Source organism: Malurus melanocephalus, unplaced genomic scaffold (genome assembly GCF_030028575.1).
Source record: "Malurus melanocephalus ecotype Western Australia unplaced genomic scaffold, MMel_1.1 scaffold_52, whole genome shotgun sequence".
NCBI lineage: Eukaryota > Metazoa > Chordata > Aves > Passeriformes > Maluridae > Malurus > Malurus melanocephalus.
In genome coordinates, this window is record NW_026623284.1 from 963,599 (window position 1) to 980,479 (window position 16,881).

The 16,881-nt window shown below is 39.9% G+C and overlaps 1 protein-coding gene across 2 annotated transcripts in view; it reads right to left on the minus strand.

Annotated features, from left to right (window-relative positions):
* GALNT11 (polypeptide N-acetylgalactosaminyltransferase 11) overlaps positions 1-16,881 on the minus strand; it is a 46,590-nt gene that overhangs the window by 16,406 nt on the left and 13,303 nt on the right. For both annotated transcript variants that reach the window (XM_057365394.1, XM_057365393.1), the window contains exons 2-7: positions 14,147-14,479; positions 10,528-10,651; positions 9,038-9,204; positions 4,580-4,705; positions 3,045-3,294; positions 686-803 (exon numbers count right to left, since the gene is read on the minus strand). In XM_057365394.1, coding sequence (XP_057221377.1) covers positions 686-803; positions 3,045-3,294; positions 4,580-4,705; positions 9,038-9,204; positions 10,528-10,651; positions 14,147-14,441 — 1,080 coding nt within the window. In that variant the 5' untranslated portion in view covers positions 14,442-14,479. The remainder of the gene's footprint in view (positions 1-685; positions 804-3,044; positions 3,295-4,579; positions 4,706-9,037; positions 9,205-10,527; positions 10,652-14,146; positions 14,480-16,881) is intronic.

Below are 16,881 nucleotides of genomic sequence, written 5' to 3' on the forward strand. Positions count from 1 at the left end.
TAAAGTCACTCARATTTATGAAATTCCAGTTCTTATTTTTGAACTCTAATCTTGACTTCTCCAATTGACAGTTTTCTCTAAAGTTTTGGGAGTCCTGTGTCTGGTTTTAGGTTGTTTTTTTTTAATCCCCTTTTCTTATCTGTTATGATAGTATATAATTTTCAGGTAGACTCGTCAAACCTGTTGATAATCCACTTTACAAAAGTAAAGAGGTAACCATGACATTGAGCACAASTAATTGCAACAAGTAGTTGCTTTTCTTTCAATGGAGTGACAGGGAAGAAGAGATAAAATACAGGAAGGCCAATGCAGCACCCTTTTCAAGTCTTCTGATTATGATCTTCTCATTTTTTCAACCAAGCTGACTTCTCCACATGACTCTCAATTTAGTTCCACAAGAATTTACATTTCCAGGTCCTCAAAAAGGAGGCTGAATTGTCTAAAATGTTCCACAGGCCAGGCATCTAAGGAAATATGCTAAGCTTACCTATAAGTGATACTGCTGTGAACCACACACCTCCAATCAACTTGTGAAATCCATCAGATATCACTTATAAACTAATTTCAAAAACTTGTATGATTATTCTTTTCCTATGCTTCTTTATAGCTATTATGAAATGCTCCACCACCAAACAAACAAAAAGCCATGAACATTTAACCACAGAGCTGMAAATTCTCTGCTTACCCGAAAAGATATTTCCAGGTTTTCTCCTCCCCAGATGTCCATGCCACTGTCGTACTGTCCGAGCTCATTGAAGTACTCACGATCCATGGCAAACAACCCTCCAGCCATGGTAGGTGACCTAAAAAGGTTCATGGAAAGAAGATAATTTTCTTTTAGGGAGAGAAAAAGCCCCACAAGAGCAATTTTTGCTGAATCTGCTAGTTCCAAAGGACAAATTTAAATCTATATAACACAATTTAAATCCTTTGGTCACTCGACATCAGTTCTAGTCTCAAAACATTTTCAAAAGCGGATCTGTAAGTGGTTTTTGTGATCTTCCATTGTTAAAATACCTATACATTGCATAAACTTGAGTAAAAGGGATAGGACAGGAAAAGAGGAATAACAAATGCCAGAGGCACATTGTTTCATCACTGACTCAATTATCAGTTTACTGGCAAGTAATTTACAGTTTGTGAATTTATACAGATGGTATAAAGTTTTTCACCTTGCCTGTGTGTTACTAGAAGGTGTTCTATTTTCTAAAAATCTGCATATGATCCACACTGTTCAGTCTCTAGACTCAGTTGCTACTGTACCATAACACCTGAATATGTGGACGACCTACGAGAGTACAAAATAGTAAAACCACTATGTCGTATCGTATAAATACACGATATGATTGGAACATCCAATGGGATGGGAAAAAACCTTTTTCCAGATGAAATAAATAAAAATCCTGTAAATAAAATCCTGTGATGAAACCAAGCCCAGGTCAAGATTTCATTGCYTGTTCTCACACAAATTTCTACTACAGTTTCTGTCACCTTAAAACCTCGGTTGAAAGTTGCTCTCAATTTTTCCACTGACACCAAAAATATTTCATTTTTGAAAATGGTCTGCAAAATGCAAAACTTTCTGTTGGACGGAAAGCCATTTTCAAAAGTTAAATAGCAATCTAGCTCCTTTTTCAAAGGAGGCAGAGACCTTTAGGTAGGAAAAAAATCACTTACGTACTCAGAAAATGTAATCTTTTCAGAGTATTACACTCACTTTAACCATAAACTTCTCWGTCTTTTTACCATGAATGTTTTTCATAAAAAATGAGTTGAAGGAATGCAACAACAGTATTGAACACAGCAAYAGCTAACCTTCAGCCACTGACCAAATTCAATGTGAATGTAGCTCTTAACAGAATATGGATTTTAAGACTTGATGCTGATTCCCCACTCAGATTTTTTTCAGCCTGTCCTTTCCCTTCAGAAACTGCCACATTGACACTCTCCAAACAAGCCAAACTTAAATAACTTGATAAGTTTCCTGGCTTCTTGTGATGGGGAGACATGGAAAGACCAACTGCAGTGCTGTCACATGGCAGCAGAGAACCTTGTGCTGGAACTGTTTGGGGCAGCCTAGAATGCTCTGCATTTACAGCCCAAGAAAAGAGAATGAGATGAAAACACACCCAATTTCTGATTCACTTGGCAAATCTTACCCAGTTTGTAAAAAAGTTGAAGTTCCTCCACCTGACAAAACTGAATTCTGTACTGAGATTGATCCCTGCAACTAGGAAAATAACAATGAGCTTCTTGCCTTTGCTGTAGCAGCACTGTTCTWTTCATGAAGGAATTCACTTGGGACATCTTGTGTCTGAACTGTACATGACTGCTGCTAATAAAAGGTGCCTGCTGACACCTTTTTAYATTAGTTACATGTCTACTAGAATCAGATATTGCCAGTTCTGTACAGGTCACACAGCTATCAATGGTTAAAAGATGAAGAAAGGTGACTTTCAAGCCCCAGTGTTGAGCTTTACAGAGACTTTTGTTTCAAAACAACTCACAAGACTGCAAAGACGAATTCAAATTTCCACAATCATCAATTTTCCCAATCAAGCAATTCTTTAGCATTTCAGTACAGGAATTACAGAGTCCATAGAGTCGATATTAATAGGATATGTAGGCTACTCCTAGCACGACAGTATCAAAATTATCTTTAAATCAAGTATATCAGACTGGAGACAAACATCAATGCATAGCTCAAAAGTGAAATTATTGGACAGGTTTAATACAGAATATCACAAGCTCCTTCAGACTTTTGTCTTCTAAAAAATGCTTATATGCAGCTTTCACTGAAGTGTGCTTTCTTGACCTAATAAAACAGATCTACCTAATTCATGATAGAATGCAAGAAATTAAACTAAAATAGTTTTGGTTACTGTTACCTATTTCTAAGTGAAGAAAACAAGTCAGCAGGTTTTGACTGGTTAGGAATCTGCTTCTAAACCTGCACACCCAGAGAACATTCTGTAATACTTAAGAAGTGCTTCTGACCACCCCTGTGATACACAGAGCTTCACACCACAGAGGAGGAACCTTACTTGATTGGAGCAGTGGCTCCCTCGGGTCCTTCCAGTTCTGACAAAGGAACAAGGTCCCATTTGAAGTGCAGGCCCCAGTTAAAGCCCCCACGCACAACAGGGGAGGAGCTGTAGGTGAGGGTGTCAGCACTGATGATGTCAATCACAGGGCACACCACAGTCCTRCGATTCTCTCTGATGGGAGTCAGCAGAGGCTGCAACCACATTTCATTCACCTCACAGTGACTGTCCAGGAACACCAGCACTTTCCCTAGAGAGACCAAAGAACATAAAMCACAAAAATCCATGAAACACAAACACACATGCACCAGACAAAGCCATACTTATCAAGTTACATGGATATTGTCTGCCCCAGGCAGTAAGAACTGTTTGGTCTATGACACACCCTCATGCTCATTTCATCTAAAAAGGCATCAGCATCTGTATGACACAACACAAAATTTATGTAACAGTAGAATAACATGGAAGAGATGGGGAAACAGCTTTAAAGAAAACAACTTTGGAGCACGCAAATACAAGTCACCCTGCAGACAATATTTGACTGGGCACGGGGATGGAACTCCAGCAGCTCAGAAGAGCAATAAAATTACTTAAAATTGAACTAAGTCAAATGAATTTTAGCACAGTTTGGAAAATGCAAGTACAATCTTCTCTCTGGACTATATCATTACAATGCTAATGAGTAAACACCAATTAAGAGACCTATCTGCCACTCAAAATCATTTAAGAAAGTAGCAGACACTTTCTCAGATGCCWAAGAATTTATTTGAAAGCACAATCTGGTAAAGGCTGTTTATAAAACGCCAAATATCAGCTTTCCCAATCAACACCAACTGCAACAGAGGAGCTTATACAAGAAAAATTGCTATTAGATTTGAGAATGAGAAACCAGATTAGTGTACCTTAAAAGGGAGCAGATTTCCTTTTAGAGCAGAAATTTGCACATAAAACATGAAAAAAAATATCCTGCAACTACAGTATCTTGACTACATGGAGATGTTCCTGAGACAACATTCTTTCAAGGACAAGAAAAGGAAAAACTAAATTGTCTCTGACACTGCAGTCATTTTTTCAGATAGTGCAGGGGAAGATTTGGGATGATGGTAAATTGTGTTAGTAACTTTCAATAAAATTAGTTAYTTTTTTAGAGCACAATACTGGTTTTGTTTCACAATTTTATTTATCCACTCCAACAAAACACCTCATTTTATTGAAAGCAAATGTCTCCAAGAAGAAAAAAAACAGCATCAACAGTTGAGACACTCAAAGTGTCTCAAGGTTTACAAACCACTCCAATTTGGATCCAAATTCGCAGTTACTGCAGTTATTATTTTGAGATAGTGCAGGGGAAGAAAGATTTGGGATAATGCTAAGTTGCGTAGCTTAGAGTGTGACATGACAAGCAGAACCCCTATGGTGTGCTAAAGTAACCAGGTCAAACACTGAACAGCTGAAAAGCTGCACTACAAAAAGAGAAGTCATCCAATCTACTTACTGTCAAAGTATGCAAGGAAAAGAGAAATAAGCAASGGTACCTGTGGCATGAGAGGCTCCAATCATCCTTCCTCTGATCAAGCCTTCCCTCTTCTCATTTCTTACCAATTTTGTAGATTTTGGAAGCTGAGTTTTAACATAGTCACCCAARTCTTTTTTCAAGTCAGCTGAGAAAAGGAAAACACAAGTTCAACAACAGGACAGAAATTCTGACCACTTCGTTTAAAGTCTCAAGACATTTAACTCTAAAATGGCCAAAATTTTGATCAAAAAGTTACCCTGACAGACCACAGCTTCAAACACAGAGTGTCAAAAAGACAGTCACTCATTTCACATCCTACACTTGCCCTCCAATGCCTTTAGTGCACTATTCAAGTTAAACGGAACTACTAGAATTAAAAAAAAAGTGCTGTTCAAAGAAACACATTTCCCAATTCTTCTCATGGCGACTCACATTTGCAACAGATGCAACAATAAATACTTCACACAGGCAAATGATTTAAATTACTACATTGCATACATRAGAACAAATGCTCACACCTTTCAGAAGAAGCACAAAGACACCCTGTATTATCTGTATGCTTAGCTGACAGAACAACAGATACAAAGTCCAACTCCCTCACAGCTGGTTGATTTTCTAAAACCCRAAAGGATCAAAGATTCTGCCTCCAAGCCTGTGCTTTTGAAGAAGTGCAGAGTTTACTGAAGTCTACAGGCACTACTGTAACTTAGAGAACATCAATGGCAATTTTAAGAGCAACAATACTTCTTTCACCCAAGGTCAATGGTTTCTAACATTAAAGCAGGACTACTGAAGTGAAGATGGACACATGAAGATTGAAGTAATGGAAAAATGTAAGTTAATAAGCTTATGGAGACATAAAATGGAATATACAATGGGAGAAAAAACAAAAGCCCAACTGTGACTTCACAGAAAACCTTAGTATAGAGAGGCACACACTTTCATCAGAGGATATGCCAAAATAAACATAATTCTGATGAACGTMAGATCAAACATTAAAGTTGCTGTTAATAAGATTAAATGCCAAGGGAAAATTTGTGAAAATCAGAGCTGTAACCTTCAGGAGCAATAAGAACTTTCAGGCAGGAGATACCCAGATGCAATTCCAAATGTTAAGATGTCAGCCTTTGCACTGCTAGGACACATGGTGGRTCAAAAGTGAGAAGGCAACACATAACAAGTGATGCGAGAGAATACTCCAGCACAAAGGAAACTTTCTGRGGAGATACCACCAGAATTCATTTGGGTCACAGGAATTCTCTCCYTGGTTTGGATATGGTATCTTATGCCAGAGCCAACAAGGAAGAGGTTTTCAAAAAAAGTCTCCTAGAAAATTGATAATTAAAATAACCTCTAAGGTGCTTCCCAAAGGAGATGCCCAAATAAGCAGGACAGACAGATTTACAAACTGAAAATAAAATAGTGCTTGAATCACTCTTCACCTCATGCAGTACAACCAGGAAAGAACAGTGTACACCTCCAGAAACAGTTGGGCCAGCACAAAGCATAAAAAGTCAGTTATCAAACTCAGCTCTTACACCAAATGAGGCAAATAAACGAGGAAAGAGTTTCGCATCTGCAAACTTCTGAAAACAAAAGAAAAAATTAARCAAAAAAAGTCACATCCATACCAAGAGCTAAACCAGGCCCAGAATATTGGCTTGAGCAGCAGAATATAAGAGCCAGTAGAGTTTTGACCCAGRGAAAATGGCATTCTGCTGGAAATTGTGCCCGGGCCACCCTCAACAGACAGGTTTGTCTCAGACACCTTTTGGGATTTTTGCTGTTGATGGCTTTTTTTGTGTGTCACCTTCATGTCTACTGGGAAGACTAACTACTGATACAACCCAAAAAATTACTTCAACACAGCCTGTCTGAGAAATTTTGCTCCAAGGAGAGAATTGCTCCCTTTTAGCCAGTTTTCAAAAATTACTTTAGGCATTACCTTCTTCCATATCTACACAACGAACGGTCCTGGAAAAGCAAATGGAACCTTGGATGGGAGTCTGGAGCGTTATTATTTTGAACTATTCTAAAGCACTGAGTTGCAGACAATTTGCCCCTTTTCTGTTCTTCACTCTCACCTTTTACGTAGAAGAATGCCTCCAGTAACAGCCTTCAAAACATATCYTCAGGCTTTCCCATAACAGGTTAAGACTAAATCAGGGAGAAAGMGATTATACCAGAAAAGAAATCCTGCCTTTCAGGGAATGGAAAAACAATACAACAGTAGGCTCAGCTGAGCCACAGCAATGCCTGCTTAGCCAGTAAGACTGTTGATGATTGAGTCTAAAATGATGATTGAGGCAAAACTAGGTGCAAAGGCCCAAGGTTTGCATAACAGCACTGTGTGCAGCACAGGTCTCATATTTACAGCTGAAGAACTAGGCAGAATTTCATYTAAAACAGCACTTCAGAATGCAGGCAATGTAAGGAAAATTAAAATTTAATTAGAAAAACAAAACAAAGGGGCATAGAGATCAAGCAATCTTCCCAAGATCATAAGACCCATAGCACAAAGTTTTTATCCATTTTAGTCCCTAAGCCACCTTTGCCTTTCTTTAGCTGTAAGAATCCACCCRTTAAAATTAAACAGCAGCAGAAACAGGATCATTAGCATCAAGAGCAGTAATTCTCTGTGTAAACAATACCTCCTCCTGCCTTTGGCTTCAGAACAAGTTCATTTGAAGTCAGAAAGACAAAAATAGATACTTGAATGTTTTGAACGTAATTTGGTTCAAATTAGCAACTTTGCTAATTGCTTCAATTTAACAACAGACCAGAAGAGCATAGTATTACTGCCTCAACACAGACATCAATCGACTGTATCCTCACATTCAAAAGACTGAATTTTGAAGTAAGGCAAGGTCTGAATACAAAACAAATTACACAAGAGACTTTATAGCAAGGCTCATGCTCCCAAAACACMGAACAAAACAAGCTTTTAAATATTACACATTCTTATCAGCAAGGAACAGTGTTTGATCTTTGTTCTCTCTTGTATCTCGACATTTGATCTGACCTCAGAGAAATCAACTTCCTGCATAACAAGAGAATTTCATTCTACAATATACATATCTAATCAGTCTCTCAGAGTGAGACCTTAAACCAGAAAGCAAAGGATAAGACCAAGGGAGCTAAAAATCATATATACTAAATAAAAACATAATCTAAAAATCGCTTTTAAAATGCAAACAGTTGTGGACTTGTACAGAGGTGAGCAAGGAACTTGCACAGTCCTGCTGGCAAGAACTGCTAAGCTAACGTTTTCCTCAACAGACATTTGGCCTTTGAAGGACCAAAATTAAGGGCTTTTGAAGACCCACACTTAAATTGCATGTCTGTCTTTGCCTGTCAATCGAGAAAAAATGCAGCAATGCTTCAACAGAAGCAAAGCAATCCTGCAAGGTCTACCCCTCCAGGGCCCCTCGGTGCCTGCGGGAGCAGAGGCTGCTCCCAGAGCCAGGRCAGCCGCTCCCAGGGTGGCCACAAGAGGCTGTTCGAGAGCCATGCAGAGCCCGCCCAGCCACGCTGAGCTCCGGCCCCAGCACGCTGCAGTCTGAAATGCTGAGCAAGTACAAAACGCGGCCGCATTGTTTCCACAGTGCCACGGCASCCCATAAGCAAGATTGCAGGCGAGTGTCTGTGTGCCTGCAGCTCCTTTCAGATGCGTTCACAGCAACTATCATGTGCTCTGAGCACCTGAGCAGCCCAAGCAAGGCCTAAACCTCTGGGCCAACCCAAACTATAAAACAACTGCTTCATGACTCCCACTCATCAGTGTGGGTAAGAGGTGATAAAAGAGGAGTGGAGCACCTCCCCTGTGAAGACAGGGAAAGTTTGGGCTGTTCAGCCTGGAGAAGAGAAGGTTGCATGGGAGATCTCACAGCAATCTGCTAGTGTCTGAAGGGGCTCCACAAGGAAGCCAGAGAGGGACACTTCAACAGGAACTGAAGTGACAGGATAAGGAGTAATGGGTACAAATTGAAAGAAAGGAAATTTAGGTTAGATACTCTATACTTAGAAATTCTATTCTGTGTGGGTTGTGGGACACCAGRKTGCCCAGGGAGGTTGTGGATGCCCTACCCCTGGAATTCAAGGCCAGCTTGAACAGGGCTTTGAACAACCTGGTCTAGTGGGAAGTGTCTCTCCCCATAGCAGTGGGRGTTAGGACTGGATGATCTTTAAGGTCCCTTCCACCTAACTTTCTTTGAGTCCATGATTAKTAGCTTCAAAAACTGATTTTGAATGTTAAAACCTCTATGACACAAAGCTCATCAGTAAAACTGCACCAGTGACAAAGGGGATGCCACCTTGGGCTTCTCAGGACACCACACATAGGGATGTGGCTGACACTTTCTGGAGATGGGCTGCATTACAAATTGGCTTTGCATCATGACTTCCAGAGTTTATTTTGACCAGTCAATAAAGTTACAGGAAGGCCCAGAAGTGTAACATTCCTGAAAGGGTCTCTCACCCAATTCACTGTTATCATCCACCAGAATGATTTCGTGCAGGAGGTGAGCAGGAGTGCGGTCCAGGACACTGTGCACTGTACGAAGCAGGGCAGAGAGCGCCTCGTTGTAGAAACAGATCACGACGCTGGCAGAGGGCAGATCAGCAGGRTAGGACTTCTCTCTGCACCTGAAAACAGGGATAGAGTCATTGTCACTATTTACAGAGGGGTTTCTACAGAACTGGGTCTCTATTGAAACTTCATAAATAACAAGCAAACATTAAATGTGTAGGAGGAAGCYCTAAGGTGAACATAACGAGTCTAGGACTCAGGATAGTAAGTTACTGTCCACATAATATAGACTTACAGTTAACACTGCTGCTGGTTAGAAAACAGTAGATATCATGGACTGAGGTGAGACTATGAACCACAGATCTTCAAGACAGAGAACAGAAGATACTCAGAGCTTGTTTCAGCTGTCAAAACACTGTCTAGAACCCTCAGATAGCTCAGACATGTAYAGGAAGGGCAAATACAACATGAGGCCCACAAAAAATACCACAGCTTTATTGGCCAGCTGCTGGAGACAGGGTTGGATAGCCCAGAAAACCTCCACTGGTGCTAAATACCTTTATACAACCAGGGCTGGGATTCAGAGGGCAGATTAAGACACTTAAGTCTAGTCACTGCTGTCAGTGCAGTCTAAATAGTGTTCAGCTCACCCTAAGGCTGTCAAGTGTGTTTTGTCAGCTGAAGAGCTCTGCATGCTTCATTAACTGCACTGACTGGATCTCTGCTAATTATAATAAAAGCAGAGACAACTGACTAACAAGCAGTTATCTAAGCATCTTAATCTGCAGGCTGAATCCCATTCAAAGCAAAGATCATTCTTTTTATTTTTAAAAYCTGTCCTTCCTTACTTCTAATAGGGCACGGTATCACAGATTAATGCCAGGCATGGGGGGATCCAATAGGGATAAGAAATTATGAACAGAAACCCAGAAGTATAGAAGAAAAGCTTTCATTTACTTAGAATGAGCTCAGTTCTGGGAGAGACGTATCAACAAATACAGTTAATTATATTTACCCACACCAGAGAGACCGCTAGAAAAATAAATGCAGATTTATTTCATTTTCAATGTTGGGATTTTTACTGTTGTTACAGATGTCAGTCCTCCTCCCCATGCACTAGACAGATTATAGGAAAGTATCTTCTCTTTAACAGTAAATATTCAGAGCAGCGCACAGCTCATCACACACATTTAGCAACTGACCAAAAAATTGGAACTCCAGAAACAATATTCAGTCAAAAAAGACAGAAAATACCAAAGAATAAAAAACCTACCCTCAAGCACTCCTGTTAACTAGCTGAAAAATCTGCCTTCAGCAACAGATGAAGATGAAACATGTATGACAGAAATGTTATCCCAAAAATATTAAACACTACATCAGGTGTAACAAGCCATTGGGCACATGAAACTATACCATGTTGTCTCCAAATCAGCACATACTTTGCATCTCTTGTATCAGGCACCTCCCTGTGGTATCCCAGTCGATTGCTGATAAGCATATTGAAAGCATGTTTCTGATAGCCCAAGTCTCTTACTTCTTGATCTTCTTCATTAAAAATCATTCCTGCAAAAGAAACATGCCAAGTTCAGTTAACAGGCTCAAAAAYATCATTTGAAAGAAATCAAGGACTGAAACATATGCTTTAACCTCTCCTAAAACCCATTACACTGTTAAAAATCCCTCTGGTTTTGCAAAGTGTGTATTTGTGCAATTGTTTCTGCTCCCTCTCACAAACAGGCAGTATTTACAAGTAGTCCTTGCARCTGTAATAAAATGAAATCCTTCTCCAAAGACTGCTGGCTCCATTGTGTTTATTGCCTTACCAGACACACTCCACTCATATGGCCTCTAATTTTCAGCACCACCTAAAACCAACATCAAACAAGCAATAGAGGATAGACTTTGGCACACAATAAATCAGCATCTATSCCTACAGGTGACAGGTCTGTAATGAGATTTTTGAGAGAAGAAATACATTTAGAATGGTAGAAAAATCCYCACAATAGCAGCTCCAATTTCATGCAGTTCTGCAGTCTGTGGTAACATAAAAATAGCTATGCAAGAACTTTTGTTTATCTCACCTGGACTTTGACAGCAGGTAAAATAGCAATAGAGCTGCTGTTTATTGATTATTTTAGCAGAAGTGGCAACTGTTACTAAGCATGGAAGAAGTAATTGTTGGTATAAGGAAATGCACTGCAAGAAGCCAATATGAAATTTTCAGTGCCTTGACTCAGTGCTACAGGCTTCTCTCACTGAGCCACACATTTACCAGTGTGAACAGAACCAAAACAGTGTGGCACTTCACACAGGTCCATRAGAGAGAGAGAGCTGGTGTCTGCCACCACCTGTGCCTCTAATCACTTCTGCAACAATGGAGGTAGTAGAATGATTATTTGTTATTTGTCTCTATTCTGGCTGCACAGAATGAGATGCTTTCTCTTCAGTTATTTTCAAGCTACACAGGCAATTTCAGTGAAATTTCAATACAGGAAGTGAACAAGGATCATGTAAGTGATCTCTTTCCACCCTGYCCATCATCTCCATATCATTCAAAATCTGCAGAAAACAAGAGGGTTCCTCATTAATATGCTACCATACATCCAGGAAAATAAATGTTTCATACATTCACAGACTAGTTCCGATTGAAAGGGACATGTCCTTCCCAAAAGCAGGTCCAGCTAGAGCAGGTTKCTCAGAACAAGTGCAGTTCAATTTTGAAAGACTTCAGTACCTCCAAAGATGAAGATTCTACAACATCTTATTTCCCTGTTCAAGCATTTGATCACCATCACACTGAAAATCTTTTTCCTCGTCCACACCTGAAATCCCCTCAYGCCAATTTCTTATCATAATCCCATACACTTTGGGAAGAGTCTGCCTCATCTTCCCTACAGCCTYCCATTAAGCTGCTGCTGACAACAATAATATCTCAGCCCTCAGCCTTCTCACTGAGGCAGAATAAACCAAATCCTCCCAGCCTGTCTCCACATCTTCTGTTCTACAGTTTTCATCTGCTATGCAAAAGCCAGCTGAGCTTGAACCTGGAGAAAGTGAGTTGCGTGAAAACAGCAAAGAGAAGTAATTTTAGAAGTTTGAAATGGAAGAAAACTTCAAAACAGGTATTCCACCTGGGCCTTAGGAGCACAGCTGTGTCACTCTCAGCTGTGTCTCAATAAYAAAGTCTGCCTACAGGTACTAGATGATCTTCCAGAGGTAYTTCCATGCATCCACATTCCCACTATCTACATTTACCACCCTGTGGCTTTTAATCTTGAGTTCATCAGCGGCAGTGCAGCTGCACTATCAAACARCTCAAGAGTAAATGCCTCGACATTTGTGCAGGACCAAGTGGGAAGTGCTGGGCAGTGATATACATGAAATACATGGGATACACCCACGGAGTGTCTTGTGACTGTCCTGCTCAGGGATGAGTGTTCCCACTGAGGATCAGCTGCATCGTGGGGGTAGAAATGAGGCTTGCTTACAGTGGTACTGCCCCATCACTAGCAGCTCAAAGGGGTCAGTCAGTCTTCCAATGAACCACATCCACACCCAAAGGAAGGTCTCCAGCTGGTCAGTTCAGTCACCCAGCCCCATCATTCTGGCACAATCAGTGGCACAGTCTACTGTGGTCAGCTTAAAACACTTTCTTCATACCAAGCATAAGCTTAAAACATGYCCCAAATGTTTAATTCTACAATCCATCCATGACTAACCACTAACTACCTTTTTCTGAACTTATGAATATATTCAAGGAGTGCTGGTATTTTTAAAACATCCTYATGAAGAACAGCATCAATACATGCATAAGGCCTGAATTTCAGTTCAAACAGCAGATAGAAGCCCCATATAAAATAAGGGGTTTGCACTCAAAACATTCGTTTAGGCTTTACTTCAGCAGTTTTATGTGGCTCTCACAGATTACCCAAAAAAAAAAACCAAAAAAAACATAAATCAACCTACCAATGACAGTTTGGTTTTGACTATCACCTGGCCATACTGAATGGCTGGAAAGAAATGGCTGCCTCTGGACTGGCCTTCACTTCACTTGATGCTCAGGCTTTTTGTAGTCAACTGATAAACACTGTTAATACCACAGGGCAACATGAACTGCCATTTTTCCACCATATTCACMCAGGTTTAATGACCAACTCAGAAACTGAAGTTTGTTAAGTTCTACAAACTCACAAAGCTTGTGATTCACCATTCATCCACAGTCATGACAGTAGACTTCAGGGAGATAGGAGCGTTAAACCCTGGCTATGGAGGTTTCTGTGCTGTATTTCTCAAAGCAGCAGCAGAAACCAACATCCCAACACTCTACCACAACACTCAGCTTCTGCCTCCAGACTCAAACCAAGTTTTAAGCCAGCACACAACATGYCTGTTTGCACATCTAAACCCAGCACTGAATATGCTGTAAGCATTTAAATACACAAAGCATTTTATTTTGGAACACAAAACTAAACCACCTCATTGATGAAATATGCTCTAGTGAAACACAGACCTTTGCTGGAACAAAGTAAGCACGATTTGGTTCTAACCATTGTCATCTCAATCCTGCATTGTAAGTTTGTCCTAYACACATTTCTTGTAGATTAAGTCATACTCAAAGCATATTCTCCAAATCAGTGTGTCCTCTTCAGTGTTTACTGATATCAAGCTATTTTTAATTACTGCATATGAGTTTCTCTGTAGGTAATTAAAGCTTATGTATTTGAGAAAAATTAATATAGAAATAAGATACGAAACAAGCACACAGTGAAYCTTCCAAAATCAAAATTTAGTTAATCAAGGGCAGACCTGTGCTGTAACCCAGTYCTCATCAGCACTTACACAGCATAGCCGTAAATATTAGAAAGAGTATATTCTGGATTAAGCACTGCAGAATAAWTTTCAAGTAATTTCTAATGACCAGAGCGACTAGTAATACCTGCATTTTAGCAAACAAAACTTCTTCATTATACATTTCTTTCTGCGATTTCTTTTACAGAAAACCATCTCATTTCTCCTATTGTTTCRCTAAGTTTGTCACCAACACTGAAAACCACTTACCCATTTCAGGAGAGAATTCTACCTCCCCCTTAACTGGGTCCTGGATATGATTCCCAAAAGAATTTCCTATTTTATTCTCTTTCTGTTGCAATTCAGGTATATGAACTGGTCCCCGCGTAAAACGGGGGTAGAATTTTTTTGGAAATGGCCTCTGAGGTTCCAGCCCCTTGACGGGCACATTCTTGAAGGACTGRTTCTCTTCACTGAAGTTGAAATAAACAAAGAGCAGAAGTGTCCAGGTCACGGATGTGAAGAGGCACCCATAGCAGAAATAGCGAAGTGTGACACTTCCCATTGTAAACTCAGCATCATTGAGGAGCCATTTTCAATTACCTGAAAAAGAGTGAAAACACTAATTTTGAGAGTGCTGCCTGTTACCTTATATATTAGGAAATACATGCTATAGGTTACTCTTCCATTAAATGATTTTTAGAACTTAAACTTCAAACACAGACCTCAAGAAGTAAATCCCTTTGCACTCTCCCATTCAAAAAGGAAACAGAACCAATYTACACATTTAATGTGGATACCACTGCTTTAAAACATGAAACAATCACTAAGAGCCYAGTGACAGCACAATTAAAGGTAAAAGTGATTAATTCTTTTTCAGAACAGTTACATAATTATTCTGTTCCACAACAGTATATTTCTAGTATGCCTGCCTTGATTCAAACATATAACTATACAATTAAATATATTGTGTTCAGGGAATTGATTCTTCACAGAATGGTTTTGGCTAGAAGGAACATGTGGAAGTCACCTTGTCAAACCCTATTGCTCAAGCAGGGCCAAGTCGCCCAAGAGTATGCCCATATGTATCTGTTTCTGTAGTTCAGATCCTATTCTAAAGCATGGAATGAGAGAACACGGATTCAAAAAAGCTACRTAGTTCAGCTTTTCTTGTCCCAAATTTAAGAACAACCRTCATGAGTSTCACAGAAGTTTCAGAAAACATGGAGTGCAATTGAACAACACACAGCACCAAGACAGCCACATTTACAAGTAATCTTCTTCACAGAAACCAAAGAGGGGRTAGGAAAAGAAGAAAAAGCTCTAAGGTAATTTACTGGGCTCCTGYAGGCCTCTGCAGACTCCAGAAAAGCTCCCATACTCCTTGGAGGAGATGCCTGTCTGGAGCTGGAAGGAGGCAACCCAGACTGGAGTTTTATTTTAGACATCTCTAAGACAATTTTCCCAAGCTACATTGAAAATTACTGTCTTAAGCAAAACTGCGAAGTGAAGCAAATGAAGTAGGTAATAATATTTTATTTATGGGCCAGGAGAATTGGGTAGACTTTCTGGAGTTCTTCAAATCTAAAAAAAGCTCAACACCATCCCCCCAACCTGCAAAAAAAAAAAAAAAAAAAAAACCCAGAACAAAACCCACCAACCAAAACCAAAACAACCCTAAACAACACACAAAAACCCCCAACACTAACAAAAAACCCCACACATATTAAAAACCATACAGATCAGTTCCCCAAACTCAGGGGGAAAAAAACTCAACACTGGCTCAAAGGATTACTTTCATCAGTATCTAACCACAACAAATTCTTTGCATAGCAAAAAAAAAGTCAGGAAATCATTTAATCATCTTTTAATTACCGAAASTTTTGTTTTAAGAAAAAAAATATTGGTGTGGGAGTCAATCATTCATGCTGATGCACTTTTCAAACTACTCAAAAAGTCAGAAACTACTAGAAGTCTGAAGGTCAGCCTGACAAAGAACATTTGTGAGTAAAAAATTCCTTCTCAATATGGGAAACTACTCAATAAAGGTAGAAGCTGTTAATGATCCCAAAGAACATCACAAAGACACAACTTACTTCAGCAATGTAATTCTGAGTCCTCAGTGATTTGCTTTCAAAAAGAATATATGTCAAAATCCAAGCTTACATTTCCCAGACTGCAGTAGGGCATCACATCCCAACAATAAAACATCCACAGAGTAAAGCAAAAAAAACCCAAACCCAACTCTCCTCAAAATTAATTTACTCATTGTTCTTACCATGTCAAACTCTCTCACTCCTGCAAGGCAACAATCTACRGAGCAGTTGAGCCCAAGGAGCTTAAAAAGGTCTTACACAGGGTTTAAATCTCAGGCTGACCCTGTGCATACAGATCAATGGCACGCTCTGTGAAACAGGCTCTCTCTCTAACACTGTCACACAGAAATCTCACTGCTTAACTGCAAAGCCATGAAATTAGTCAGGCACCAAACGCTCTGGGGCAGAAATGATTTACGAAAATCCTCATTTTAGCTAGCAGAATAGGTTTACCAGTTAGAGAAGTACAGACCACCAATCCCCAGTGCCTCACGCCCTGTGCTAATACAATCATACCAAGGTGAACCTTGGCTCMGAAAATGCACCTGAGGCTGCAGAGGAGCAAGAGCAGATAAACAGTTATATCATCTCATTGTAATAATTCTTTTTGCTCAGCAGTCTGCAGACAGTTAATKCTTCTCAATAAAAGACGATCTGGGGCTCTTGCCAGGTTCTTTTTACATGGCCACCAGAAGGTCATCTGCTGTCAGTTGTGTCCAAGCCTAACATAATGCTCCTCAAAAACTGCTAGAGGTGTTTTCCCCTTCACTATGGTAACACAGATGGACAATCCTAACACGCACTGACACTTTGGAACAGAACTGTCCTAGTAAGATAAAAATTACTCTAACAGAGAAGGAACCTTTTCATTTCAGAGTTGTTTAAGGATACATCTACACTGCAGCTTGC